We start from the raw sequence: 27,325 nt of genomic DNA on the forward strand, positions 1-27,325 counted from the left end.
CGTAGAATATCCTGTGCCTTCAGTACCTTAGCAGGCACTTAACATTTGTGTACATCGTTAGTACATTTTTGGGGAACTTGCTGCTTGTGCAGATGCAAAATTATTTCTTTTGTGAGGCAAATCTTCTCATTTATTGAATTTTATTGGATCCTTGCATTACTTCCCCTTCAGGAAGTGCTCTTGCCTTTCATACTTACATGTTTGTTCCTACTGTCGGAAGGGCTCCGATATCAATACTAAATAATCTGTTTCTCATTTCTGTTGAAAAGCATCAGCCGCTTTTGGTTGACACCTTGCAGTTGAAATGTCAGTGTCAGCTGTTTTTTTCACTGAAAAGATAAATATTTACTCTGAGACAACCAGCACTGATGTGACCAACCCAGATGTCGGTATATGCATTGCTGCCTAGTGTCAGATGTTCTAGCTAAGCAAGTTCTCTGCTGAAAACCCTGCAAGTGGCAGAGTTGGAAGTCTGAGAAGGCTTTGTGCTTCTTAGAATAAAACTGTTTTTATAGAAGGTACACAGTTTGACTGGCAACAAAATAGCTGTTACCAGATGGACTCTTTTCAGATCATTATTATGTTACTACAGCAGATATCAATAAAATAGTCACTACTACCTTTCATTACAAAGTAAATACGAAGCTTCTAACAAGGTTCAGCTACTGGAAAGTAAAAAGTTTCATGAATGTGTCAAAGCATTAGTTCATATGCAATCAGTTGTCCTGGCTTAACGAGCCTGAGTTTGATGTTAACAGCAACTTTTAAAAGTATTTATCTCTTTTTAGAGGCATAGAAAAGCGTGTGTTCCAGTGTAGCTGGGATTACTCTGAATTATCATGGCAACTAGGGGATTTCTTGCTTTAAATTGTTTCAAATTATGAACCCTGCTATTTGTGGCAAGACTGATTCTTGGTCCTTAGTGCTACGAAGAATACAACTAGGTTGGGTCTTGTGGAGTTGTCTGCAATCAAAGGTTCCTATACAGCATTGAAATTAAAGGAAGTCTCTCTGCTAGTAATTGAATTTATCCACATCAAAACCACACGTGGGAGCTAGACCATGTGAGAAATCCTCCCAAGAGAGGGTGTGTTTCATCTTTGGAAGGGTGAAGAGTCAGCAACTAATCTTCACAAGTCCTTTGTGGTGGGGAGGTATTACTAGGTTAACTTAGCTTATATGCCTCCAGTCACCCACATTCAAAATATGGACATTGGAACCAAGAAACCAAAAAAAGAGAGCAGGTTTTCCATTTTCAGACACTCAGTGAAAATCTCTGTTCAGTTCCTGAAGTGAAACACCTGATTCTGTATTTAGAGTCTCTGCTTTTGGAAGTGCTGGACTGAATTAATTATAAAAGGCTCTCTTAACCTGCTGGAGCTGTGTTTTGAAATCTTTAAATCCAAAATCCAGATCTTACGTTTTTCTCTGAACTGGGAAACAACTAGCTGTTGAAAACACTCTCTCTTCAGGTCGCTCCCTGATTAAGATTTAATTTTTCTTTAAGTGCTTTTTTAACTTTCTAACTGAACTAGTGCTTCATTCTCAGGAGCCCAGGGGATTTGATTCCTGGCCTTATGCACTGCATCATCCAATCTGTCACTAGTGTTTGGGGTTACTTTATATTTGAATGTAATGTGTAAACCAGTCTGACTAAAGAGGGAATTGCAGTGGTGATTCCATTGCCTGCGCTGAGGTTTACTTGGCACGTGCAATTTTTGTGCTTTAACTCTTAATCATTGAAATTGATAAAATTTCAATAAAATTGAAATAAATATGTTTGGATTATTTTATACCAGAGAGAGTTTTTTCTTCTGTCAGGTGTCTGCTGGAGTGGCTCCAGATGGGGATCAGAATGGCCTCATGGGGAGAGTGGATGAAGGCGTGGACGAGTTTTTCACTAAGAAAGTGACAAAAATGGATTCAAAGTAAGTTCTTTTTTTTTTTTTTAATTAAATATAAAAAAAAACCATCATAGCACTTCTAAGTTGTACTTGACTTCTGTTCCCAGTATCCTGGGTTGCTGTTGTCAAAGTCAGAAAATACCTTAGTACTCAAGACATTGTGAGTTCAATTACCCTCCCTTAAAAATGACTACTTTGAATTGCTTTAATATACTTTGTGGAGGTGACTATTGGCTAGTGTGTATTTCTGTAATTAATTTGACTTCATTTTAACCTTTAGTGGAGATCCTTAGAGCTGAAGAAGAGCTGTGTATTTGTTGAGACTCTCATGTCCAGTGCTAGCAGTACCTACTACTAGCTAGTCTCTGTCTAGTAACAACTGCTGTTGGGCACAGTGTTTTGGTATGTGATAGAAGGTTTATGTTGTTTTAGAAATGTGTTAAAGATCTGTTTGACCCGTTTGTGGTATTCCAGATTTAGGCAATATATTCGTTTCAAAGATATGTCTCCTTCAGCTTTGTATTAGGGTTATTCAGCTTCTACAATTGCTTTGTAGCTGGTTATATATTTGCAGAACCATGCACCTAGATGTTCTTGCATTCGTGCATGTTTGTGCACATACATACAGAAACAGATGCACAAATACTTACATAAATAAATGAGAAAGCTGGGATGTTTTCTAGACAACTTGGAATGACCCCTTCTGTGCTTAATGTGACAGCCATTGAGGAAAATGGTATTGACTAGTAGATAGCTGTGGCAGGAAAAGCAAATGTTTTAGTCACTGTGAGTTATCAATATCTACAGTGACAAGTGAAGCCATGTGTGATACACTATGTGTAGTGGTAAAATTATAGTAGCTTTGAAAAATCAGTTAGCCAGGTTAAGTTCAAGGTGCTCACAGACTACTGCACCCTGCTGTGCTTCCTTGGGGTGCCTGCCAACTGCTCATTTCAGATGTCTCCATGAAGCTGCAATATCCCTGTGTGACCGTTCCTGACTCTGCCTGTGGCACTAAGGATCTTTGCTCCATGTCCCCCACTGGTGGCTCTTTCTCCAGTTGGGGTGCTGGTATGCAGATGTGTTATGCGCTCAGCTTTTCTCTCAAGGGTTAATACTCTGTTAAGGTCCCTTTCAGAAAATCTTACTGACGGGGTGCGTTGTTTTGGGGACGGATTTGGTTTTGGTTTTTTGAGCATGAGCATCTGCACTATACAGATGACCTCTCAGTATTCCTTATTGAGAGAAAGTGTCTGAGCCCACCAATTCCTATTCCAAGCAGGACCCTTAAGGGGCAAGACGCCCTAAAAGCTTTGTGAATCATGTCCCTAGGTCAGTTGTTCTCCTTTTACTAGTAGGCAGACACAAACTGGAGGCAGTGAAATAGCACAGAGTGAAATTCTATGTGCGTAGACAGTTTGGGCAGAGCTCCACTGGTGTTGGAAAGAGCTGGGTGCCCAATGCAAATGAAACGGCTGCCTTCTCCTCATTATACTATGCACAAGGTCAGCGCAGGAATTCTCAAGACAGCGTGATCAATGTTAATTGTCTAGTTTTTAATTCAGAGACAGCAGCTAATGGCTGGGCCTAGAGCAATGTATGGATCATACAAAGGATTTGCTTAGCCCAGGAGAAGTCGTTAGGTATTATTTAAAAGAGAGGGAGGAGAGGAGTGGAGGAGAGTTTAAAATGTCTGTGTCTTTCATTAGGAGGCCATCAACAAAAAGTTCAGACAGCAGTGAGCCCACTGAAGCAGGTGATGAGAAGAAGAAACGGGACTCACGGAAGAGTGGCTTCCTTAACTTAATCAAATCCAGGGGCTCCAAATCCGAACGTCCTCAGACTGTGTTGGCGGCAGAGGAGCCCTCCTCACCCAAAGTTGCTGCAAAAAGTTCAGCTGTGGATACAAGCAAGAAGGAGGTAAAGCCTGCAGAGCAGAATGGTGGTACAGAACGATCTGAGGAATTAAAGACGCCAGACTCTCTGGAGGAGGTGCAGCCAGACGATGCTGCAAAAGCTGAGAGGGGTGACAGCAAAGGAAGCCCGCAAGGAGGCCGGAGGTATGGCGTGCAGGTGATGGGCAGTGGACTTCTCGCAGAAATGAAGGCCAAGCAGGAGAAGAGAGCAGCCTCGGCTCAGAAGGTGAAGGCAATTTGATTTCTCTTGAGTTCTTGAAAAAAGGAGCAAGAGCTACATGCCTTCAGAGGAGATAGGTTGGGTCTATAAGGGTTGGTGGCTGTGGTTTTGACACATCAGTCCTGCTTTCCAGCAGTTACGGGATTATGGTATTCCTGCAAGAGGATCTTCTGCAGGAGGTGACACCAGTTCTTGCGCTGGATGTCAGGCCATCACAAGCACAAAAGAGGACACATAATAGTTTGCGAGCGTTATAGAGTAATTTTGGGGTGACTAGTAAGCACAACTTGGATGTCTCCAGTCTATTTGATGTGTGGTTTGTTCACATGTAATGGAAGCATTCTTTACAAAAGGTAAAGCTAGGACAGACTTACTATGTGCCCCTATGTGCCAGACTTACATGTGTTACTATGTGCACACCAGTACCTTAGGTGTTTGGCTACAGTGGTAGCTACCTGTACTCTTCTCTTTTGGAAGGTCATGTAGAAAAGTGTAGAAAATCATATAAAGTGTAGAAAAAGTGTAGAAAATCATGAAAGTCATGTAGAAAAAAAATATGCATTGTATTTTAAATTCTATATTCTCTGCAGACAGGTAGATCTGGCTTCCAGACACTGTTTACAGCTGTTTGGCTTGTATTTTTCCTGTTGCAGCCTTTTATTTCCTTCTGTACCATACTTAATTATTTTTATGCCTTTGATTTCTGCATTTCAAATGCTAACACTCAAAAAAATAAGCATATATTAAAAAGAATTAATCTATTCCCAATTATCTGTCTGGATTCCCTTCTCTCTCTCTAATTTTCTCCTCTGTGAAGTGCTTATGCTGGGCAGGAAACCTGCTTCACTCGCAAATGTGCAGAGTGGAGTATCCTTGTGTTGCTCCACAGCGTTTTGTGCTGACCTATTTTGCCTGATGCCCGTTTCCCATTGAACTTCCCCATTATCATTCCCTGCTTCCTCCCAGCTGCAGTTGTCACATTCTAAAATTACCAGAGGATCAGCCTTTTTTTTATTCCTCTCTCCCTCTTCATTGTGCAGGGCATTCAGATGCCCTCCATTCCCCATCATTATCCCTCGTAATTTGGAAGGTGTTTCCTTACAACAAATCTCATCTGCAAGCTTTGCTGTGTTTTCCTTCATTTAACACATTGCAGAATTGTCTTGCTGTAACAGAGTAAGGCACCAAAAAGTTTATTTTTACTTTTCTTCATAGCCTTATGGTGCTTGCCATGATGTCTGAACAGATCCTGCGGACACTAGAGTCTTCTCATAAGCAGATTCAAATCAGCACGGTGGCCTATGGCTCATTAAAGAGACCTGCTGCATAAAGATGATTTTTTTCCTAAAGAACAACCAATTCCCACCTTTCTCATTGCTTCTGAGTAGTACCCATGAATAGTCTCGTTTATTTCTAAAGCCCCCAAGTTTTCTAGTAAAATGCTGTATGACTTTAAATGAGCATATCCTCTGCCTGTAACTTAGAAAATGCCAAGGTACTCCAGATTATAAAAATTTTTCCAAGTGCATAAATTGTGTGTGCTTGGTACTCTTCAAATTCTTAATGCTTATCATCTAAAGTTAGATCTGGAATGATGTGACTGAGGTAGAACATTAGCATGTGGAAATTTTTTTTTTAAGTGTTGAGAGTGCAAGTCCTCTTTGACTGATGAGCTTTCGTAGCATTGATTGAAAACTTGAATTTCGTCTGTCAAAAAGAAAAGTTGTTACCTTTTTGCAGTATTCTTTTTTCCACCCATCACTTTTTACCAGTTGGAAGAGTTACTCATCTTTCAGATTTAACTTTCAAGAAAATAATGGTATTGATGTTGGTTTTTTTGTTAGATTTGGTAAAAAATTATATTTATGGAATGCAAAAGTAGGTCTGCTTTTTTTATTATTTATTACAAGAGTAAAAAGAGAACTGATTTGAAATAGGAATCTGTACCACAGCAGGACACTAGGGTTATACATTCTTAATGCTGCCCAGACCACACAAAATTGAAGTGCTGTTCAAAAAATTTTTTCACATAATTCATCCTAGATCACAATATTGAATAATTCAGGTTTCTGCTTTTATTCATGATATTCATGAAGGTGAAAATCGTACAACATCCTGATGATTGAGCTACAGAAGACACCATCCCACTGCTGTTATATTCTTTAGGATGGGTATGACATCAACTTTCCTAGCATCTTCAAACGTATCAGAATTCCAGTATGATAGAAATACAGATGGCTGCTTACATTCTGAGCTATTTTACATGAAAACAACACCAGAAGGAATTTACTATTTCATTCATACCTTACTGCACTCTTGTTACAGATACAAGTGATGAGCATGTGCAGAGTAAATGGAAAGATGGTAAATGTTTCTTGTTTTCTTTTGCTTAGCATACAACGTGCAAATTGGCATTAATGGTGGAGAACAGCATTTGCAGATTAGTGTTGCCACCAGGCGTACGTAAAAAGATCTTTTAGCTCCATCTAGTGTTTGCAAACTGATTTTTTTAAATATTAATACCTCAAGCAAGGCATATAAGGAGGCCAAGATGATCTGTAACATGTTTACTCACTCTCAATGGCACTCAGCTCCACAGTATTTCCCAACTTTGCATGAATTCCTATCAAAAGCAAAGTCTGTTTATTCTTTATCTACATGATAAATTCACCTAAATTTATCTGACATCACTGACAGCTTCTCAGAGTAAATTTTTGCAGCAAGTGTTAACTGTTGTGTAGGGACCATAAGCAGTTTGTAAAGCACTTACAGTAAGTAGCCAAATGTGCTGACATCCTAATTGCATTTTTAACTATTACACTAGTAGATGACACCACTGGCTTTTGCACTTGTCTTTGTACATGGTCTTATTTCCCTGGTAGTCCCAAAACTGGGGAGGGCAGGAGTTGAAGCAAAATTAGTTTTCATGTTATCATACAGGTCTCTTAGAAGTAATTTACTGTAACTAAGCATTTTGCATATGTCTTTGTTATTTACATGGGGAAATGAGTATTTCAGTGACAGACTGTGAGAATTCACATTCTGTGAAGAAATTGTTGATAAATACAGATCTCAAAGGTTTTATTTCCAAATTACAGAAGAAAAGTCCATTAAGTGGAGAGTGGTATTCCCTTGGCCAATGTGGATATTTAGAGATCATTCCTTTATGTTTATATTTATAATAATATTTTCACTCTAAATCTGTCAGTTTTTCAATAATTAGTGTGTGCTTCTGCTACTTGCAACAATTCTGTTCCTACCTAAATTCTCTGTAGTCCAATTTTTACCTAGGAGCTATACCTAGGAGTCTTTTAGATTGTATGCTTCAAAGGGCAGTGATCGTGTTTCACATACGCTGAGTGGCCTGAGGTGGAGATTTCTGAACATTATAGAACAGTCAGAGCCCAACACAAATCGTGCAGAGTTGATCCTGAAGTAATAGTGTCTTGAACACGTCAATATGACTTATGTGTGGGTATATAATCAAATGCAGTGGTCATCAGCACAAGTCATTTGCTTGTAGTCATTCGCCGCACTAACTTTCATGAAATAGCAAAGATCAAGATTGAAGCTGCCTGCAAAAGCCTGTCCCCACTTTTTTAGTTTCTCACCTTTTTGCTTAACTTTAAGGATTGCTGTCTTAATATATCCTGCACTCATTTCTAGACACTTCTTGTATGCTCTCATTTATCCCTCTGCTTAAGCTTTCATGGCAGGTGAGACAGTAAGAGGAGACCAGTTCTATTACAAACACATAACTGCATATCTAAACTTTTCCTGGTGAATACAAAGGTTTCAAACTCACATAGGCAAGAGCTATGATATTATATTAGTCTTTGCACTTTTTCTTTTGAGGCCAGGTTGTTAGGAAAGCTATTCTTGGGAATAGAAGACTTGGTAAAATATCAGCACATAAACGGGAGGCCCTCATTCTTCAGAGCTGCTGAGCATCCTGGAGCCCTTATGATGAGTAGTTTTAAGCACCTTTCAATAAGTAAGATCTACTTGATTTTACAGAAATCCTGTAAATACATGGGCACTGCTGCTTCTGTAATTCTAAGTTTATCTAAAGTACAACATTATTCCTGGATGTGGAAGAGGATACAATCCATCCGGCAGTCTTATATTCAAGATCTAGATCTTCAGAAAAAGACTTTGTATTTTAAACCTAAACAAGGGATTTTTAAATAGGGAGAAAAGCCTGTTTCAACCAGCACCTTTTGCTTAGAAGGCAGGATGTCATTGCAGCTTTGCTAGACATGTGGCAGTATTTGTTATCAAATCAGTGTTGTTTTCTTCCTACTTAGATCTCCGAGACCTGAAAGAGAAACAAGGACAGAGAATCTACCATTTATTACAATCACTGCTTCCTCTGCCTTATGGCTTCCAAATTAGAGATTTTTTTTCTAACAGAACTACTGGTTTATATTAATTATAGATATATTATTAATATGAGAGTTTTTCCAACTCTTTCAGAAACTTGGGAATGACACAACTCCCAGAGAGTCTTTGGACACGGCGATGAGCTCGGAACGACTGGATGGAAGTGGTACAGGTACATTTTTGGTTTTCCTGGTATAAACTTTTTCTAGAAAGTAGAAAATGCCTAACCTCAAAATCTCATTTCCTCTCCAGATTGTGTGCCTAAAGTTACCCAAGCAAAGTATGAGCTTATGCTAATTTGAAAGGATTAGGATCAAAGCACGCTTTTTGTACTGTGTTTAACAGCACTTTTCATGATCTCAGCTCTAGGGCTGAATTGACAGCTCAGCTTGTACCCTTGTTGCTCCATGTTGCAGAAGACGGAAAATACTCAGTGCATGTGCCTGGGGTGCCTTCGGAAGAGTGCTGACTTGTAATGGGGTCAGCAAAGCTGAACCTAGGAGCCAGCAAAAATATCTGCGCCTGAAGAGGTGAAACTCCTGGGTACACCTGATCACCTAAACAGGACCAATTTGCAAGATTTATAGCAGTCAGTGGAGGTACCAGCTTGAGTAGACCTGGCATTCAGCTATTAGAATAGACATCTCGCAGGCAATGGCAGCTGGCTCCTCCCGTAATTCAGCTGGCTTAAGTGAAGCCAAGGCTCTCTGCAAAGCTGTGAAGGCCCATGGAAGCTGCTTGCGTGCACAAAGTGACTCCCAGTCATCTACAAAGTGGAATCCAGCCTTGCAGTGCTTATGGCCTCAATTCACTCTACAAGTAGTCATGCTGAGCACTTCGCTGAGGTCGCCCTTGTCAAGCTGTAGTCCTCGGTCCTGCTGCGATTCAGCTATCTGAGGGCAAGAGGAAATTCTGATCTCTCTGTGTACATGCAAACTTTTGGAGTGGCCAGTGAAACGTACAAAAAGGGTGCTGCTCTGGTGGTTTGTGTGTACTGCATTCACTGGACCAAAGGAGTGGGCTGGACTAGGAAATTCAAGTCTAATTTCTCAACAGTTTTGCTAGGTGTCCTGCAAGCATGACATGTGGTTGCCACAACATATAGAAAGAAGGCTGAAAAAGCAGGCTGAAATCTAAATCCAAACGTGGTCATCTTGGCTGAGCACTTCAGAAATGGATTTTGAGGTTTTATACCTTTCTAAAGCTAGTTTTAAAAGGTAACTTGTTCAGAGCATGCTGAACTCTATAAAATCAACACTTTTAAAGCCTGCTTATCTTTTGAGGAGGACCTTGTGAGCTGTATGTGTCTCCTGATATCATAAAACTGAAGTTAGAGGAGCAAGAATAGTCTGTGCTTGGGGCGTTAGTGTAGCTGGGAATGTCTGCCCCCAATTTTTCTCTGGTCCTTTTCTCTGTATATGACACATTTCACCTCCATCTCACTGCATTGTGCATCCACCTCCCTTTTGGCCTTCAGCTGTTAGTTCTTTCTTCACCACTCTTGCTTGAGAGCTCCCGGAGGCTGCTCTTTGCTGTTCTGAATACTGTTTATCTTTGTTTTGGATTAATTTATTTTATCTTACTGGGTTCTAATATTATTAGCAGGCCTGAGGTTGAAAAGGCAAGAAAGAAAGTTAATGGAAAATTGATGCTGAGGGATTTTTTTTTTATTCCTTGCTTCATGTCTGGACATTGCCTGCTTTTTTTTGTATGCATACACAACCAGCTAGAGAAGTTCTGCTGTTTCACTTGTGGCATGAAGGTCTATTGCATGCTTGCAGACCCAGACTTTGCCTGTCATGCACTCACACAAGTATATATGCAGCACCACTCTCTATGGTTTGATACAGTTTAACTCCAGCTGGGCTGAAAAGCAGCAGCATAAGCTGGAAAAACATATTGGAGATTGGCTTGCAACAAACTGTGTCAACACTCCCCTGCCTCCCACTGCTTTTAAAACGCCTGTGCTCAGCCCTTTCGTAACAAGTAGGATTTCTGAATGGATATAGCAGGTAGGTAGGTCAAGTCTGTGAGCCCATACTTAGCTTTGCCAACTACCAAGGCCATCAGTCTGCGTTTCAGCCAGTCTGAAAATAAGGATGTCACGATTATTGAAAGTCCCAAGCTAGCATACAAGTTCCAAGAGTATTACTATCTCTGCTTCATAAAAGCCTTTGACCTTCTCAAAGCTGCAAAGAAGGGAAGTGGGATACACATTTTGCTTGTTTGTAACCTAGTGTCTAGCAGGCGTTTTACCAGACCCCACAGCTAGATAAGACCATTTTAATGCTTGTAAGTCAGTATAGCTTTATCTGTAAATATTTTGGTCTTTGTTTGGAATATATAATATGCTGATAAACTTGCTAATGTGTGGAAGCCATAAACCATATGCACTGTTATTAGATAAATCAGAATATTATATAAAGAATACTTTGATCTCAGCTAAGTTCCCAAATGTCCTCTAAAGCTCACTAAAAGCAACAAATAACAAGATGTAGCCTGCTGATCACAGATTTGAGATTTACTTTCTGGGCCAGGATTTCTCTGTTGATCTTGGATAGCCAACCTTTTGTCTGTAGAGCTGCAAAACAGCCCAAACTGCCTTTTCCACTGATCCATCACTGGTTTCTCAGCAGGTGTGCTGTACCATCTGCTTCCAGAAATATGACAGGAGTGTAAGGTCCAGCCAGTCATCATCTCAAATATGTTAAAAAGTGGTAGATGCCATCGCATCTGAGGCAATTGAATTATGAAGTTTAGCACATGCAAGAACTGATGGTGTTAGATACTTTTCTTGCAGTGATTTTGAATGCAATATTAGGGATTCTCTTACACACTCACACTGCAATGCAGCAGTGTGATGTGAGCTAATGATGATATTTTCCGCAGGAACGTACCTATGCATGGAGCCTTCTGTGCTGCAGGAGACTTTATTTTACGTGTCTATTTATTGTAGTGCCTAAACTCCAGCAGACCCTACCAGAGAGTCGGTTTGCCTCGAATAAAGGTGACTGTATCTCAGCACCCTCAGAAAAAAATTCAAAAGCTGAACCAAAGGCGGAAGCTGGTGCAAAGGCAAGAAGTTCTTCCAATACACCAACCAGCCCAAAACCCCCGCTGCAGTCAACAAAGCCCAGCCTGGCAGGACGACCCACGGTGCCACAGAAACCACGATCTGCCTCTCGTACTGGTGAGGAGCTCTTCTAGGCATTCATTATCCCCAGATGGGTACTTCTGAGTGGTGTTTTTGTGGGCAATGGAGGAGACAACTGGCCACATCCTGAACAGAAGTTAAATGAAGAGGGTCGGGTTCTTCAGTCACTTGCTCTTGACTTACATCCTTCTTTTCCATCTCCCTTTGCCCTAATTCAAATAGGCTTATTAAAATGGTTTAATCTGTCATCTGCAATAGTAAAGCCTGAGGAGAAGCAGAAGCAGAGCTGTTTCGAGTTACCCTGCTTTCACGGAAGAGGAGGGCATAGAAAGCTACTTCAGCTTCAAAGCCCTTTTGTAGTAGCACTGACAAAAATAACTGTTTTCTCTAAACACCTAGCTCTACATACTGAAGTGCCTGGGTTTTTTTGTGGCGAGCTACTCAGCCCCCCAAGGAAGTGCCTGTTATTCTTAATAACTTGCACAAACTGGTTGTCTCTCACTCTCTTTTTCCTTATTTTGCCTTTCTTTTTTTCCTTATTGCTTTTGGCTAGAAATAATGCTATCTGTGCTTTTATAACCCTGCAAGACTGCCAGTTGAATGACTATTAACTTCTGATCTGTCCTAACCTCCTGCCCAGATATTATCTCAAGGTTTCCAATACTTGGGAGATCTGATGAAATACTTCCATAAATTTGTCTGTCTGCTACTCAGTAGGGTAGTGTTGCAACTGTCTCTTTGGAAGGTACAGCCGCTGCAGTTGAGGGGAATTAAATGCTAGTTGCTGACTCCCCCAGTAGCTACAGCAAATACAGCTTATTCATTGCTAATGAGTGAAATACTAGCCATCTGTAAGAGCTTGCATGCCTCTAGGCTTTTCCCATTCTCATTGTTGACCTTAGAAAGATGTGATTTCTGTTGAGTATGAGGGGGCGGAGGGATATTACAGCCTCTTCCCTGCCCTTAGTGTACCTGAGCATTACTTAGTCTACTTAATGGGTAGAATATTTTTCAAGTACAGAATCACCTTCAGGTTTTAAATGGCTTTAATTTTATTTTATTGGTCATTTTAGAAATAGTCATAAAAATGAGAGGTGCCGGGTAAGATGCTCACAAAGATGAACACAATAGAGAAAGCACGGCTTATTTGATGATGCTTAATCTCTAAAAAGGCAGTGTGTAATCTCAAAACCCTTAGGTATCATAAAGACGTGCGCTGTGTTTTTCTGCTAGCTCGTATTTCCTGCGGGGAGACCATACTGTGGGTTTAACACAGACAGTGATTAATGTTTACTCATAATATGCCAGCTCCTCAGGTAGCAGCAAAAGCAGCACCACCCCTGTTGCTATCTAACTTCTATCCCAGTACTTGTAGCAGCCTGCTGGCTAAGCACGCCTAGGTGATGTGATCCTGTTTATGCTCATGCTCCCCTCCTGCCATTGTTTCCAGCGGTTTGGCCATGCTAATGGTAGCAAATTTTTGTGAAGTAACCTGAGGGCAAAGAAGCACAGCTCAAATGTTCGTAAATTATCAAAGACTGAAAGTGGTTCCTCGATAAAGCAAATAATGGCTTTAGTTCAGAAATACAAAGCTGTGTTTGCCAAGCAGTGTGCTCATCCGTGTGTTTATGCTGAGCTTCCCAAAGCAACTGGCCTCACAGGCACATCAAAAGCATAGAGAAAGGTCCAAGGATTGGTGTATCTGTCCAGGTTGAGTTGCATTTGGAAGGTCATTGCTTTCCTTTGCTGAAAGCAAAAAGATTGACTCCTGTGTGGTGACTTCTCAACAGTGAGATAAATTCCTCTTAATTTCCAGTATGGACCTGAATTAATTAATTGCATAAGTAGCAATATAGTTGACACTCTGAGTTCCTTTTTCCTTTTATCAATACTAATGTGGCTTCCTAATACCGCTGCTGCATACACATGCCACTGTTTACTCCTTGGGAAGCAAACATACAAGCAACTTAAGTAAACTATTGTAGCTGTACTTCTCTGCTGTCCGAACAAAGACTATCTAGTGTGAGACTAAAAAGGTCTTCCTATGAGGACTGTTATGATGATAGTCAACTTTCCATGCATAACACATATCCAGCCTTTTAGAGAAACAAGATATCCAGGTGGTTTAAACTATGGACTTGAATTTAAATTCCCAATTCCCTCACGGTCTACAGGACAAAGTATTTTTTTCTGCTTAGAAAATCTTTGCAAATGCTATCATGTTATGTACTGGCATATTATTCCTGAGAGTACAGAGTTCTGTAGGCTATTTATGAAATCTGATTCACTGGTTTATCTTTACGCTTTATAACTGTGAAACAGGACATCTGAATTGATCAGTTCATTGTTTCAGGACAATAAAAGTATAAATAGAACAGATATTTCCGAAAAATCGATCCAAAATAATTTTCAGCTGTTCTTTACAAATTGCATACTTGTTTTGTAGGAAATTGAGTTGGTTCCATCAGATTTCTATTTGTGCTGCAATAGCAGTGCACATTAAAAATGCTGAAATTGAGATCTTTGCTTTTCTATTAAAATTCTTTCACCTTTCCTTAGGGCCATCATGTGTTCTTTTGACATAATTTAAATTCCTAGTTCTTTCTTTATCATACACAGTTTCTAGGTGTTTCTTTTTTGTGTGTTGTGTTGAGGTTTGGCCCATTGTAACAGCACCATTTCTGTGAGGTATAGTGTGAATGTAACTTCTCACCCTTTTGTTCATGGTGCTCCACAGAGGATGCTCCGGAGTCTCCTTCCGGCCCCAGTTCCCCAAAAGTTGCTCTGCTTCCACCTGTGCTGAAGAAGGTTCCTTCTGATAAAGAAAAGGATGGTCAGAGCAGCCCCACAGTCAGATCATTTTCTCAAGAAGGTAGGAGTGTTGGTATAACTGTTGTTCCAACATGCTTGTCTTCTGCTAGTATTCTGTGTCATTGTCTTCTGATTCATTTTCACTTGGAAGGGAAGAGGGTTAATCATTTAAAGGAAAAAAGAGCAAAGAAAGTGTATTTGATTACCTATTTCCCTTCTCCATGCATGGATTGGTGTTCTATATTTTCTTCCTTTGGTCAAACAAAAAGAAAGATGAATCCCTTGGTATTAATGATGCAGCTGAACAATTAAGGGACTCGTGTGTTGTGTATATTATGATTTAGTTTGGTCTTAATCAAGATGCTGGTTGGAATTGGTCACACACAATAATGCAACTCCGTGGTTTGGTGGATTTCTAGGGGAGCAGTTGTGACTTTGCTTCTTGCAGCCAGCCTGTTGCTTTGTTTGTACTCCTCCTCTCTGTGGGGTCGCTACACGTGACCGAGTTCACCTTCTTCTCAGACAACCTGTCTCTGTGTGCCAGGGCAGGGCTTGGTACCTTTTACACACAACAGTAGATGCTGCCGTCTCTGTGCTGCTTTTCATGTATGCGTTGGATCTCTAATTTTTCTGATGCATTTGCTTGCCCACTGTTGGCTCTTAGAAGACCTAAGGCTTCCTCTGGTAGGATAGGATGTGTGGAGAAGTAGTCACAGAAATATTGTTCAGTGTGGTATTAGCTGGCACAAATTACAAGGTTGGCCATCTAGAGGGGAGGCCTCTTCCTTTCTGGGACTCTACTCAAAAAAAGACAGTGAGCCCCGTTTCTCTCCAAAGGTGATTCCCATCATTTAAGCTGTGAGATAAAGAGGTGCTGCCAGAACTTTTTTGGAGCATAAGAAGGGGGCAGACAGGTCAAGGCAGAGAAGTAACACTGGGTTGTGAAGACTGTGCAGTTGTGCTGCCCGCAGAGCCCACCATGACCCTCTAGATGAGAGAATGGGCAGGGCCATCCCCAAAACAGGATGATCCAGAGGTATATTTTGAGAAGCTTCTCCATTTCTTTCCTAGAACTACCATTTCCTTTATGGAACAACTTATTTCATTGTCTGGGGTTTGCTCTGCTTGGTGATTGCAGTCAAAGTCTTTTGCCACAGCAGCCTCTCTCGGCTGCTGTCTAATAACTGCATATGCTAGAGTCCTTATTTTCTCACTAGCTTTTCACCAGACTGTGAAAGAGAACCTGTTGCTACATTTGGACTCGATGATCCAGTGGGTCTCTTCCAACCTGGTTATTCTATGATTCTATGATTCTGTAACCAGAGAAACACAGCACAGTGCGACTTGTTGCAGGTATATGATAACTTGAAGTTAACCTCACCATTTCTGTGCTATGTGCTTTCTCCATCTCCCTGTCATCAGAGGAGAATATTGGAGAAGCGGGGAATACGGGATTGTAACTACAATCCTTTCATGTCACAGCAATTCTCTTAACACAGCAGAGATTTGACAAGGTGTTGCAGTTTGTGGTTGTTACATGAAAAGATGGACAGTTTGTTTTTAAAATATTTACTGTTCAGAAACCTTTACACAAAAGGGATCAGACACTGCTTTCCTCAGTTCTTGCTCTCTTAGACCTTAGACTTCAACAAACAACCAAACACAGAGTTTTCTAGTTGCTGCTATGCTGCACTGTGCAAATTTTATCCACAATAGTTTAGAAGTCTAAAATTGGGGTTCCGGGTCCTTATGGAGCTGTTATGCTTTGCATTAAATTGTTCAGGAAAGAGTAAATTCAGTTTCTTATATTTTTTTATTCTTTTTCAGGTTTTCCATTTTCTTTATTACTGTTCTGCTTCCTCATTCAGTCATTCCTCTGTCCTTGCTTTCTGCTGCCTTTCAGGCTAGCACGCTCAGTTTGTTTCTGCCACTGGTAAATCACTGCAAATCTGCTTAAGTTAGTAAAGAAAATTATATCTCCTATGAAAGAAAGCTGCAAATTAGATGATATTTGATTATAGAATTGCTTTATGTTAATACATTTAACTGTACTTTGTGGGACAACCTCAAAAATATACTTGTAAGGTGGGGCTGGAGTTACCAACACACGCCAATATCTGGACTAAATTTAAGCAAGCATCTGGCATATCGATTGCTGCTCTTTGAACAATTGATTAAATGGGATGGATAAGTGAAATTATTTATATTACTTTCCGTACAGAACAGCTTAGGAGTATAAACTAATCCTTTTCCCTGCTAGAGCAAACAGGAGATTGTCAAAAAAGCGATACAGCTCATGACTGTGCCAAGCCATCTGGCAGCGTGAAAACCACTTCGGGGCAGTATTCTACCAGTGCAGAAGAGGAAGCTAATGTGCTTGGGCAGAGGAAGACAGAGCCCACTTCTGGTTAGAAGTTTTAATTTTTCATCGAGACAGTGCTTGATAACTGGCACTAACAATTATTAAGAAAATGTAAGAGCAAAGAAGCCACAAAAGGGTGTGAGATGGTCATTAGGTTACGAGAAAGGTACAAATTCCATCCCCATGGGAAATACACAGCATAAAAAAATCTCCAGATAAGAAATGTGTGCATTTTTCCTTTGTAGCAACACCACTGGCCAGTACTATAGAGCATCTGCAACCCCTCTGCAGAAGAGGGGCTGTCAGAAACCATGACTGCTCGTTGCAGTGATGGTGACACACTGCTGCGTAAGTACGCTGCAGGTGGACTCCCTGCAGCTTTGTGGTCTTCTGTACCTTTCCTTTTCAAGATGTGTGCACTGAAGTATTTCAAAATACATTTCAGCCTGAGAATTGTTAGTGCCAGTTTCAGTACATCACTCACAAAACCATTTGAGAACGAGGTAAATCTTTTTTTGACATAGTACTTGGCTTTTCAGCTGCATAAACAAACAAAATGCCACCTAAAAGAACCAAACCCAGCACTGTGCTGCGTGCTTAAGCCTCGCTTCCTGAAGAGCAGCTTTGACTTACAGTGAACTCATTCAGTAGGTTATAAAACTGTTTGGTTGATCTGTGTTTCAAAATATAAAAGTTCCTGTTCTCAAATGGTCCATGTTTACATGCTTTTCTTTTCCTCTTCACTGGTTTGTTTAAACAATGATTCAGAAATAGTCTTTTTCTGAAGTATTTTAATGAGGTATTAGAACATCTTTTGCAATTACGTTTTCTCACAGTTTTTCTGTTTATAAGCCATCACGTGTCCCTTTCATAACATCCTCAGCCTAAAATGTATAAAATTATGTGCTTTTCATAACATAGAATCAAACCAGGCCCTCCCAAACTTGGACACTCTCCACCCCATCATAATGAGATTATTATATTTTAGTTTGTTCTAAGATATCTCTCCGATAAAGTAAGTTAAAAAACTCGAATGCTGCTGCGGTTCTACATGGGTCACCTGTGTGTGGTTTCATCGGGCCAAGGGGAAGCCCTTGTGGCAGAAGGCAGCTTCCAGTATGTGAGATGCCTGATATAATCCTCGGGTATTTATGGGGCAAAAGACTTGTCTTGATTTATCAGGCCATAAACTAAAATGGCTGCTGTAAAATGCGTTCTGGGTTTTGTTTGAAGAGTGAACGGTGAGGTTCAAACAAAAGCCATGAATTTGGGAGGAGGTACAAGCACAAAGGATGACACAAAAATTTTCAGGCACCGATTTCTTTGAAAAGGAGTGGTGCTTGTGACCATGGAAATGCCTGATTAATTTTTTTTTCTCTGCATTTAGGTATCTTAACCCTCTCCAATTCCATTAAATAGCTTTAAAAACTTCTCTCAAAATCCTTTTCTTTCTTTTCCCCATTTACAAAGCTAGGACAAGAATGCAGCAAGTGTGTAGCTGCTGGATCTCGTTTCCTCCCATGTTTTGGCTAGCACAGATAAGGAAACAGGTGTGCTGGACTCAGGAGGACTATTTGGGTAGCAAATGTGCTGTGTGTGTGGAGGTGGATCTCTGCAAGGCATGTGCTGGCTGTGTCTGTTTTGCTTTCATCATGGCAGAGATCCAGAACTGGACAACGTCTGTGCCAAATGAAAACAGGCCAGAGATTTCCGTCCCCTGTTTCACAGCCTGTTAGCACGCACCAGCGCTGCCTAGGGAGTCGTGCTGTATCCCGAAGGATACAGGGAGCATCACTGCTGAGGCTACCCCAGCGACTCGGCAGTGTTGGCTCCGTGGGGATTCCTCTCTGCATTTTCCACATTCCAGGCAGACCCTGACACAGCCTGGTGCAATTTCATAGAGTCACCAGGTTGGAAAAGACCCACCAGATCATCGAGTCCAACCCTTCCCATCAAACACTAAACCATGTCCCTCAGCACCTCGTCCACCCGTCCCTTAAACCCCTCCAGGGAAGGTGACTCAACCCCCTCCCTGGGCAGCCTCTGCCAGTGCCCAATGACCCTTTCTGTGAAAAATTTTTTCCTAATGTTCAGCCTAAACTTCCCCTGGTGGAACTTGAGGCCATTCCCTCTCGTCCTGTCACTTGGGAGAAGAGTCCAGCTCCCTCCTCTCCACAACCTCCTTTTAGGTAGTTGTAGAGAGCAATGAGGTCTCCCCTCGGCCACAGATTTGAAATAGCCACAGATTTGAAATAGCCACAGATGTTTCAGTGAGGATCTGCTGCTCAGTTCCCCTGCTATGGCTGGAGGTGTGCGCTGGTGACAGGGCAGGCTGTCCCTTGCAGTAATAAGGCTGAAGGTGAAGAAGAGACTTCACGGCCACCACGGCTGCTGGTGCCTTGCCGAGAGGCGTGCGCAAATGGGAACAGGTGTCAGGATTAGCACGCACCAAGGCTGAGCATCCTTATCAGATATGGTGGAGCAAGAAGGTCTCATAGCAGTAACATTTAATTTTGTGGGGGTGAAGTGAGATGACTTGCAACGAAGTCACATTTAAGGGCCACTGTGTGTTTAAAGGTTCATTTTAATTGGGAGTCTGAGATCTCTAAAACTATCGGTCCTTGCGTAATGTCACCCCCGCTGATGTGTATGATGACTCTCCTGTTGCCATAGCAATTTTAGACCACAAATTAAATCAGGAATCTTAACAAGGTTTTGTGACCTTCTTTCCATTTTATTTTAAAGCCTGTAGGTTTTGGGGAAACCCTGGTCTTACTGCGATTTTAGAGTGCTGGGTGCATAAAATGGTTACTGTTTGCTTTTAGATTATGGGAAGTGGGTATGTCTCCCTGCTTTTTCCCCACTGCCAAGCATAGCAAGATGCAGAATCGTGGTCTCAGCTGGAAGAGATGCAGGGTGGAATCAGAACTGTGGGGGTGCGTGTCCTATCAGGGACCTGGCGGTGCCGGTGGGGCAGAGAGCAGCAGTTCTGCTAACTTCGATGCTGGGGTGAGCATCCTTGTTAAGGCTGCTGGGTCAAAAGAGAGAGCATAGATGTGTCCAGCTAGGGAGGCGGATCTGTCTGGGACACATGCTAGTGGTTTCAGTGGTGCCTAGCAAGGATACGCACCTGAGCGGTCAAGGGTGTGTTGGCTGTGGTCCAGCCCAGCTGGAAAAAGAATGTTGTTTTGGTTTTGAAGTAGTGTGATGAGAAGAAAGTCTCCAGTCTTCCCAGTTAAAAAATGTAATGTATATCCATGACACAGTGAAGTACTGAGTTTCATATTTCAAGTTTGTTTGCTTGCAAACCAACTGTGGAATAAAGTTTGCTCGAACTCTTTCTCTTCCCTCTTCTCTTTTTCTGGGTTGAATGGAGCCTGCTCTACTCCCACTAGTGCAAATGAATTCAGTGGGAGCAGGTCCTGCGTGCATGAATAACAGTTTTTATTATTCTTTTTCTTCTCTCTTCTATGATCATTAGTAAGACTTATTTCTGTTTTATACAGCTACAAAAAAAAGCCCTGGGCAGCAGTCCCAAGAGTTCCAGGAACTGAAGCAGAGATCCTTAAGTAAAGACGGCCATCAGGGAAACAAGTCCAGTGACTCTGGGGAAGAAGCAGATAAAGATTTTATTTTTGTTTAGCAATCAGTACGAGTGCTTTGTAGTGCGAGAGCTTTTTTTATAACAATCAGGGTACAGCAATCAACAGCCCTTCTAGCCAGCTGCTCTTTCACTGCAGGTACATTTCCATGCAGAAAACCTGATCTTCCAATCGTGATTCACTGTACAGTCACTTGGCATTGATTTGGTCCTTAATTTCTGTTCTGTATAATGCAGACATTCCTTTCCATGCCTTTTCTAAAGCCAGCGATTCTTTCGTGTATTCTACTTGAATTTCTCTGAAGCAGCTACAGAGAGTGCCCTGCATTAGGGCATTTAGAAAGCAAAGCAAATTAACTGGACTCTGTCTTACACTAACACACTGTACAGCAGATAATGTGTTGTACTGCTGAATGTAAATGTGTCAAACCTGCACGTGACTTACCTATAAATATATTCTTGCGGTATGCAATTGCACATTGTAATTATATTAAAAGAGCACACTAATAAAATAATTTGTATAGATTATATATATTAAATGCTTGGGTATGGTTTTTACATTCTCCCATAGGGAGCTTCTTTCTTGCTGTTCCCCTACTGTACATAAAGCTCCAATGCTTAAATTTGTGTACCATCAAGAAGCACAACAGAGAAGGATTTGGATGATGTATAATCATGGTATGCTTCCACATTCATATATTAATGTAAATAGTTGATTGGAATGAGGGCAATTGAAATTTTATTAATATTGATGTTTTCTAGAGGCCTTCTTCGGTTCTGTCTGCTTATTAGCTTCCTTTCAATGTGTAATTCTACGAGGAAAATAGTTTGACAGCTGCAGAAACATTTCAGCTTTTGAGGGAGGGGGTGCAAATTCCACAGCTACCCACTTGTGTTACAAGTTGAAGGGATTTTATTCATATGTATATTTGTAACAATAAAAAAATGATTTTACAACTGAAATACTAGTCTTCATTTTTCCAGTAGTGGTTTTGGTCTGGCGGTCTCTGCTCTTTGAACGCTGGCATTGTGTCAGGTAGACAAAGCGTACAGTTAAGACAAAACCCGTATCCTGTTTGTAGTAAAGTCTGTTCCTGTTGAAAGTAACACATAGCCACAATCTTTGTAAAATTACTGTATTTTGCTAGTCTCTTCCTTCAGCAGAGAAGCTTTCACGTGTGCTAGAAACACCTGCTAGCTGAAGACTCTGTTTTGGTTCCATAGGACAGAACAAAATTGTTTTGGTAACTCTCTCCCAAGAGCAATTGCCCTGACCTTGATGTGGCTTTTTGCCTGAGTAGAAATGCTCAGATACGTGCCTATCAAATGAACTTCCATCTGATCCCCACGCACATACTCACTATCACCACTTTTTCTGTTGTAGTATAAAGGGTTGATAAGTCAAACCAGTAGCTTTTTATACCAGAACCCTTTATAGATACACTTTGTAGAGCTTTAAACCTCAAAAGTAAGGCACAAGGCTCAGGGAAGGAGGTCCTGAGAGCTGGGAGTTTGTATCTAACTACCACAAGGTATGCATAGTCTGGAAATTCTGCACTCACCTGAAGTCATTAAGAGAAATTACTGTTTTCACATACATACATTCATGTTTTATTGGGCATCAGTGAGGAAAAAGATAAGACAAATGGCAAAGGAAAGCTTGAGATGTTTGTATTAGAAAGGAAAAATAATCCAGTCATAAATAGCCTGCTGCAATTTTCTTCCATGTGGAAAAGACTGGAAAGTGTGAGTATACAGGTGTAGCCTGATTTGTTGGTTTTATGAATTTAAGAAAATCAACAACAAGGTTTGTGATATTAATCAAAAAAATTACCCTTACTTCCACCTGGTGAGGATTTCTCTTACTTGTGCTCAGTGTCCTTCTCGCTGGTCACATGGAATGTTGTACTGGTCTCGCTGTGTGCCTATCACCCTGGTATCAGTAAACCAAAGACAGGGTTGCCTGAAATGCTGTGAGAAAGCATGTGGTTATGCTGATAAACACAAGAAGAGAAGCTGTAGTTCTGGAATGGTTGTCTGCTGGAGTGGAAAGATTTCATTAGGCAGCGATGTTTTTTCCATATTAGTTCTGGACAGCCTTTCCAGTCTTTATTCCAGCCATCTGCGTGTTGTGGGCAGGCTGAGTGGTGGAAAAATGACTTTAGGGGAGTGCTAGTGTGAGCTCTTGGAGACATGGGGGTTGTTTTTGTGTGCATGTGTGGTTTGGGTGGGGGGAGGAGTGATAATTTTCATTTCTTCACTGTCTTTCTGCCTGGCGAGCCCAGCACTGTCAACTGAATTGCAAAGAATTCAGAGTACCAGAGCACCCTTGTTGTACCTCTTCCACGTTTAAGCAACAAAGACTTTTTTTTTTCCACTATCTGAGCCCATAGAGGCCTCAAGTTAGTTCTAGTGTGTTTTGGAGAAGTAACTCTGCCAGCAGTAGGAGCAGCAGTTGGCATGGGAGGAGAAGTAGCTTGCTCATACCGGCCTTCCTCTAATAGCCAAGGGCTCGTGGGGTCCATCTAGGGTTTGTCCAATATGATGATTTGGTCCTTGGACTGACTGGTCTCAAAGGACAGCAGCTTCTTGTCACATTCACCATTTTTGGAAGTGATGGCAAGTAGGTGGCATCACCTGAGGTGACAGCGAGGTCCTCTGCGCATCCCTCTGTCCACACAAACAAAGGACTCTATGACTAAATCAGAGCAAAGGACTGTGCAGCCCTGGTCACTCGGTTAAAAATGCTTCCCTGGAAGGGGTCACAGCACCAGCATCTTTAGTCTGATCCTCACACACCTGACCCAGCCTTGGGAAGAAAGGGGTAAGAAGCTCTCGGAGGGAGCTGCTCTGGCCTTTTCTGCTCCAAAATCTGATTTTCAGGTTTTGCCATTGAAGAATTTCATCCATGATGCATGTAGCAGGAGCACCTCTCCACCTGACACAGGCTTGAGAAGGACTGTGGCTGCAGCATGAACACAGAGAGCTCTACACTTCTTCAGGAGTAATTTCCCACTCCCTACTAAAGCAGGTTAAAATCTGGCTGATGATAGATTTTGAGCATTTTAAAGTATTCCCTGATGTGCAGTAACAACAGTAACTATCTGCTTCCTAAGATGGAAACAGCATTTGTCTTAAATCCTTCCCCTCCACCAGAGTCATCTGGCCAGGCTGAAACCATTTGGGAATTAATGTGGCCCATTAGTCACAGATCTGCCTGACCCACCACACTTAACGGAGAGCTGCCATCCACACGAGCTCTTGTTGCTGCTTCTTATTAATTGATTAATGTGGAGATGATTTCTCTATCCTTTTGCATCAAGAAAAAAGGCTACTGAGAAACATTTTCTAGGAAAATACCAGAAAGCTCTGCTCCCGTTCGAAACGCTCCTTTCTTGTGGTCATGAGAGAGCTCTGTCCTTCTCTTCTCCTGGAGCTGTGGCCCGGTGAATCTCTAACAAATACAGCGCAGGTGAGTGCCAGAGTTTATCATTCAGTGCCAGACTCTTGCTGTTGAGGACTGGAAAGCAGAATGGTCTTCCCCCATTCTAACAAAACAGACTGTAAATGGAAAGGATGAAACTTGCCACATAACCACATGGTGATGACCTTTCCTTTCCTCCAGCAAGTCTCTCAAAGCTTACAAACTACATACTTAAAATGCCTTCTTTATAAACATTGCAGAATCACAGAATGGTTGAAGTTGGAAGGGACCTCTGAAGATTATCTGGTCCAACCCCTCTGCTGAAGCACGTTCACCTAGAACTGGTTGCAGAGGAATGTTTCCAGGTAGGTTTTGAATATCTCTAGAGAAGAGAGATCTCCACAGCCTCTCGGGGCAGCCTGTTCTAGTGCTCCGTCACCCTTACAATAAAGAAGTTTTTCTTCATGTCCAAGTGGAACTTCTGTGCTCCAGTTTGTACCCATTGTCCCTTATCCTGCCACTGGGCACCATTATAAAGAGTCTGACCCACCCTCCTGACACCACCCTTTTGATATTTGTAAGCATTGTTAAGACCCCTTACAGTCTTCTCCAGGCTCAACAGACCCTGGTCTTTGAGCCTTTCCTCTTAAGAGAAATACTCCAGTCTCGTAATCGTCTTCATGGCCCTCCATTGGATTCTCTCAGAGAACAGGGCCCATTACTTCTGCTCTGCTCAAGAGGAAAAAATGCTGCCTTGGGTTGGCCTCCACCTTCTTGTCCTGTTATAAGAGATCATAGCAAGATCTGCTAGGCAGCCTCCTCATCGCTGTGCCTGGCCTTCTGCAGTCCCTCATGCCTCTTCCAACATGAGCATCTTGCCAATGCCACAGCAAGTGAATCTTCACCTGTGCCTCCACCATCACGACCACGGGCAGGACAGAACCCCACAGCAGCTGAGGTGAATTTCTTGTGGGGCAGAGAGGGGTATATTCACTCTTGGTTGAGAGCAACCAGGTTCGCCGAGCAGCCCAGACTCCTTGGCCCTCAGGCCACGACTGCGGCTCACTTCAGCAGGCACTGCTGGCAGCTTAAAATGCTGCTCTGATCGTTGCACATGGGGTCTTTTCCTTTCGTGAAACTGAGCTTCCCCCAGATCCGAAGGTCAGTTTTCCAACCTTGAGGATTTGCTGGCAACATTTGCCAGCAGTGGATTCGGTGTGAGTCTCCTGCCACCTCATGTTCCCCTCCCGTGCCCCATCGTGATCCCTCAAGACACGAAAAAAATGGATGGAAAACTGTCTGGAGCACCTTGGCTGAAGACACTGGGACTGTAAGCTTGTCCTTACGGGGCTGCTCCTAGTCCTGGCATGCGGCTGGGCTGTAATAAGTGTGGAAGGGCCACGGGGGTGCAAAAGGCAATACCTTATTTTGGAGGCAGTGGTTTCTTTAAGTCATTTACTTTGGCTATTTATTTATTTGGGGTTGTTTTGAGAATTGCTGAAAGGCTTAAACGCTCCTGGCTTGTCCTTCTGAGGCTCTGAAAAGGGGAGCTAAACAGCAGGGGCTTCTGTGCTGGAACCTGGTCATGCCTGGTGCAGGATATGGAGCCACGCGTGACATGCATTGGAAGCTCCCTGCCATGGTTTGTGTGCTCAGGGACCTGGGAGCAGGCATCTGAATGGTGAGGCAAAAGTGAGGTCTTTCAGTGAGCTGCAGGGTGGTGAAACAAGTTAAGGGGCATAAAAAATTATGGCAAGTCCCTAGAAAACAGCCGCGCGCACGTGTGTGCATGTGTCCCTGGGGAATGCAAAGCTTCAGAGATACAGGCGGCGAGGGGAGGGGAAATCAGAGCTGGGGGCAAGAGACATGCATGGTCCTGGCCAGCTGGTGCAGAGCTCAGGCCCCTTGTGTGAGGCTTGGAAAAGACAAAAGAAAGGATTGGCATCTCTGTCAACTTAAACGTAGTCTTTTAAAAACAACTCTTACAGCAATTCCCCTGCAGCAACCCATGGTTGCTCCTGCTGCCCTGCACTTGCAAATTCCCCCAGTGCCAAGTACTGCAGGGGAATTGCTGTAAGAGCAATGATGTTCATCAGCGCCAAGAAGCTGAACAGTGAGACGTTATATTTTCAAAAAGAGAGAAAACAAAGCGTAGACCTCTGTGCAGTGGATGAAGGGGAAAACGCATTTTTGTAGGTGTGTTTTTACAAGGGCTGCGCTATCACAAAACTTAATTTCTTATACTGCATCCTGCAGCAAATTGAAGAAGAGGCTTCTGCCAATATGAGAAGAGTCCCTCCCTAACATGATAGCCACTCAGCCTTTGACACTCTTACATCAACTATCCTGGGGAACTTTATTAGATGCAGGTTTCAAGCACCTGCATTTGAGAAGCCTACATGGGAAAGTAGAGATGTTGTTGTGGTGTCCCTGCCCCCCAACCCGGTGGCAGAGTCCTCGCTCCAGTGCCACTCTGCTTTGGTGATTTGTGATGAGCTCTACCAGCTGAACCCAGCCCCAATCCTTCAGAGCTTGGTTTTTCTGCTCTTCCAGTAAGTTGAATTCAGGAGAAGAAAAGCTGCGTGGGAGAACAAGCGTTTTAATTAGATTGATACTGGCCAGAGAAGGCAGAAGAGGGGCTGCTAGCTTGGCAAATCCAATTTAGTTTCACTAAGTGGAGTTAACTCTGTAATCTCTGCTCAGCACTGCTCTGGGGCTGCCTCCCTCCCTTCCCACTGGCATAGGTGGGTAAGACTCAGTGGTGTGTAGAGGAGTGCATACAGTCTCTAGTTTATTTGGACAACATCAAATTCTAGGAGAACACTGAAATAATGGATGTTGTTAACTGCAACTGAGACTGGAGCCCCTGGCTGGGTAGCATCGAGCAGCATGTGGCTGGGGGAAATGTCAGGTTTTGCTCTGGGAAATCTCTTCTTAGATCCCATCTGATGGCCTAAGTCCTGACCTCTTCATTCCAGCAGCGTTCTGGTGGGAAGAGGTTGGCTTTTCCCCTGTAACAATCGAGGGATTCACATTGCTGGTCCAAAACAGAGAAGTGGACAGTGATGCCTCTCAGTCTGGGGGAGCTGCACAGGGAAGGCTGAAAAAAAACTGACCTTGGGAGTAATCTGTGGATGAGGACATCAGTGGGATAGTTGTCCTTACGTCACATCAAATCTATCAGTACCGGGACCTGAACTGTCTGTACATCTCTGTGTAGCCCACACACCCTGCACCAGCTGAGCCAGAAAAGGATGGAGCCAGCATCCAACCTGGCACAAGGATGTGGGATTTGCTGGGCAGAGGGAGGGAGGGAGCAGGGGGGAGGGAGGAGGGCATCTGCCTTGGAAGGTGGGGGTTGGGGTCTGCCACTAATAAGTAGTTTGTACCCATCTGAGGGTGGGGTTGGAAAAAAGAAGCATCTATTTCTTTTCTGCAGCAGACAGCTTTATCTCTGACTTGATTTCCAGGCAAATGGTAGGGGGATTCACCAACTCTGTTATTTCCACTTTGTTTCCCTTTCAGTTTGTCTTTCATCTGCTTCTCCAGC

At 42.4% G+C, this 27,325-nt stretch overlaps 1 protein-coding gene and 1 long non-coding RNA gene across 5 annotated transcripts in view; one reads left to right on the plus strand and one right to left on the minus strand.

Moving 5' to 3' along the window:
• The window catches only part of CARMIL1 (capping protein regulator and myosin 1 linker 1), a 194,417-nt gene extending 173,103 nt beyond the window's left edge, over positions 1-21,314 (plus strand). For 2 of the 4 annotated variants that reach the window (XM_069853299.1, XM_069853300.1), the window contains 7 exons: positions 1,822-1,928; positions 3,614-4,046; positions 8,517-8,595; positions 11,380-11,613; positions 14,315-14,449; positions 16,649-16,795; positions 20,257-21,314. In XM_069853299.1, the coding sequence (XP_069709400.1) occupies positions 1,822-1,928; positions 3,614-4,046; positions 8,517-8,595; positions 11,380-11,613; positions 14,315-14,449; positions 16,649-16,795; positions 20,257-20,393 (1,272 nt within the window). In that variant the 3' untranslated portion in view covers positions 20,394-21,314. The remainder of the gene's footprint in view (positions 1-1,821; positions 1,929-3,613; positions 4,047-8,516; positions 8,596-11,379; positions 11,614-14,314; positions 14,450-16,648; positions 16,796-20,256) is intronic. The other 2 variants (XM_069853301.1, XM_069853302.1) reach the window with 1 other exon arrangement.
• The window catches only part of LOC138718769 (uncharacterized), a 520,404-nt gene that overhangs the window by 465,637 nt on the left and 27,442 nt on the right, over positions 1-27,325 (minus strand). The window lies entirely within an intron of this gene.

The sequence above is a fragment of the Phaenicophaeus curvirostris genome, chromosome 3 (assembly GCF_032191515.1).
Source record: "Phaenicophaeus curvirostris isolate KB17595 chromosome 3, BPBGC_Pcur_1.0, whole genome shotgun sequence".
Classification (NCBI taxonomy): domain Eukaryota; kingdom Metazoa; phylum Chordata; class Aves; order Cuculiformes; family Cuculidae; genus Phaenicophaeus; species Phaenicophaeus curvirostris.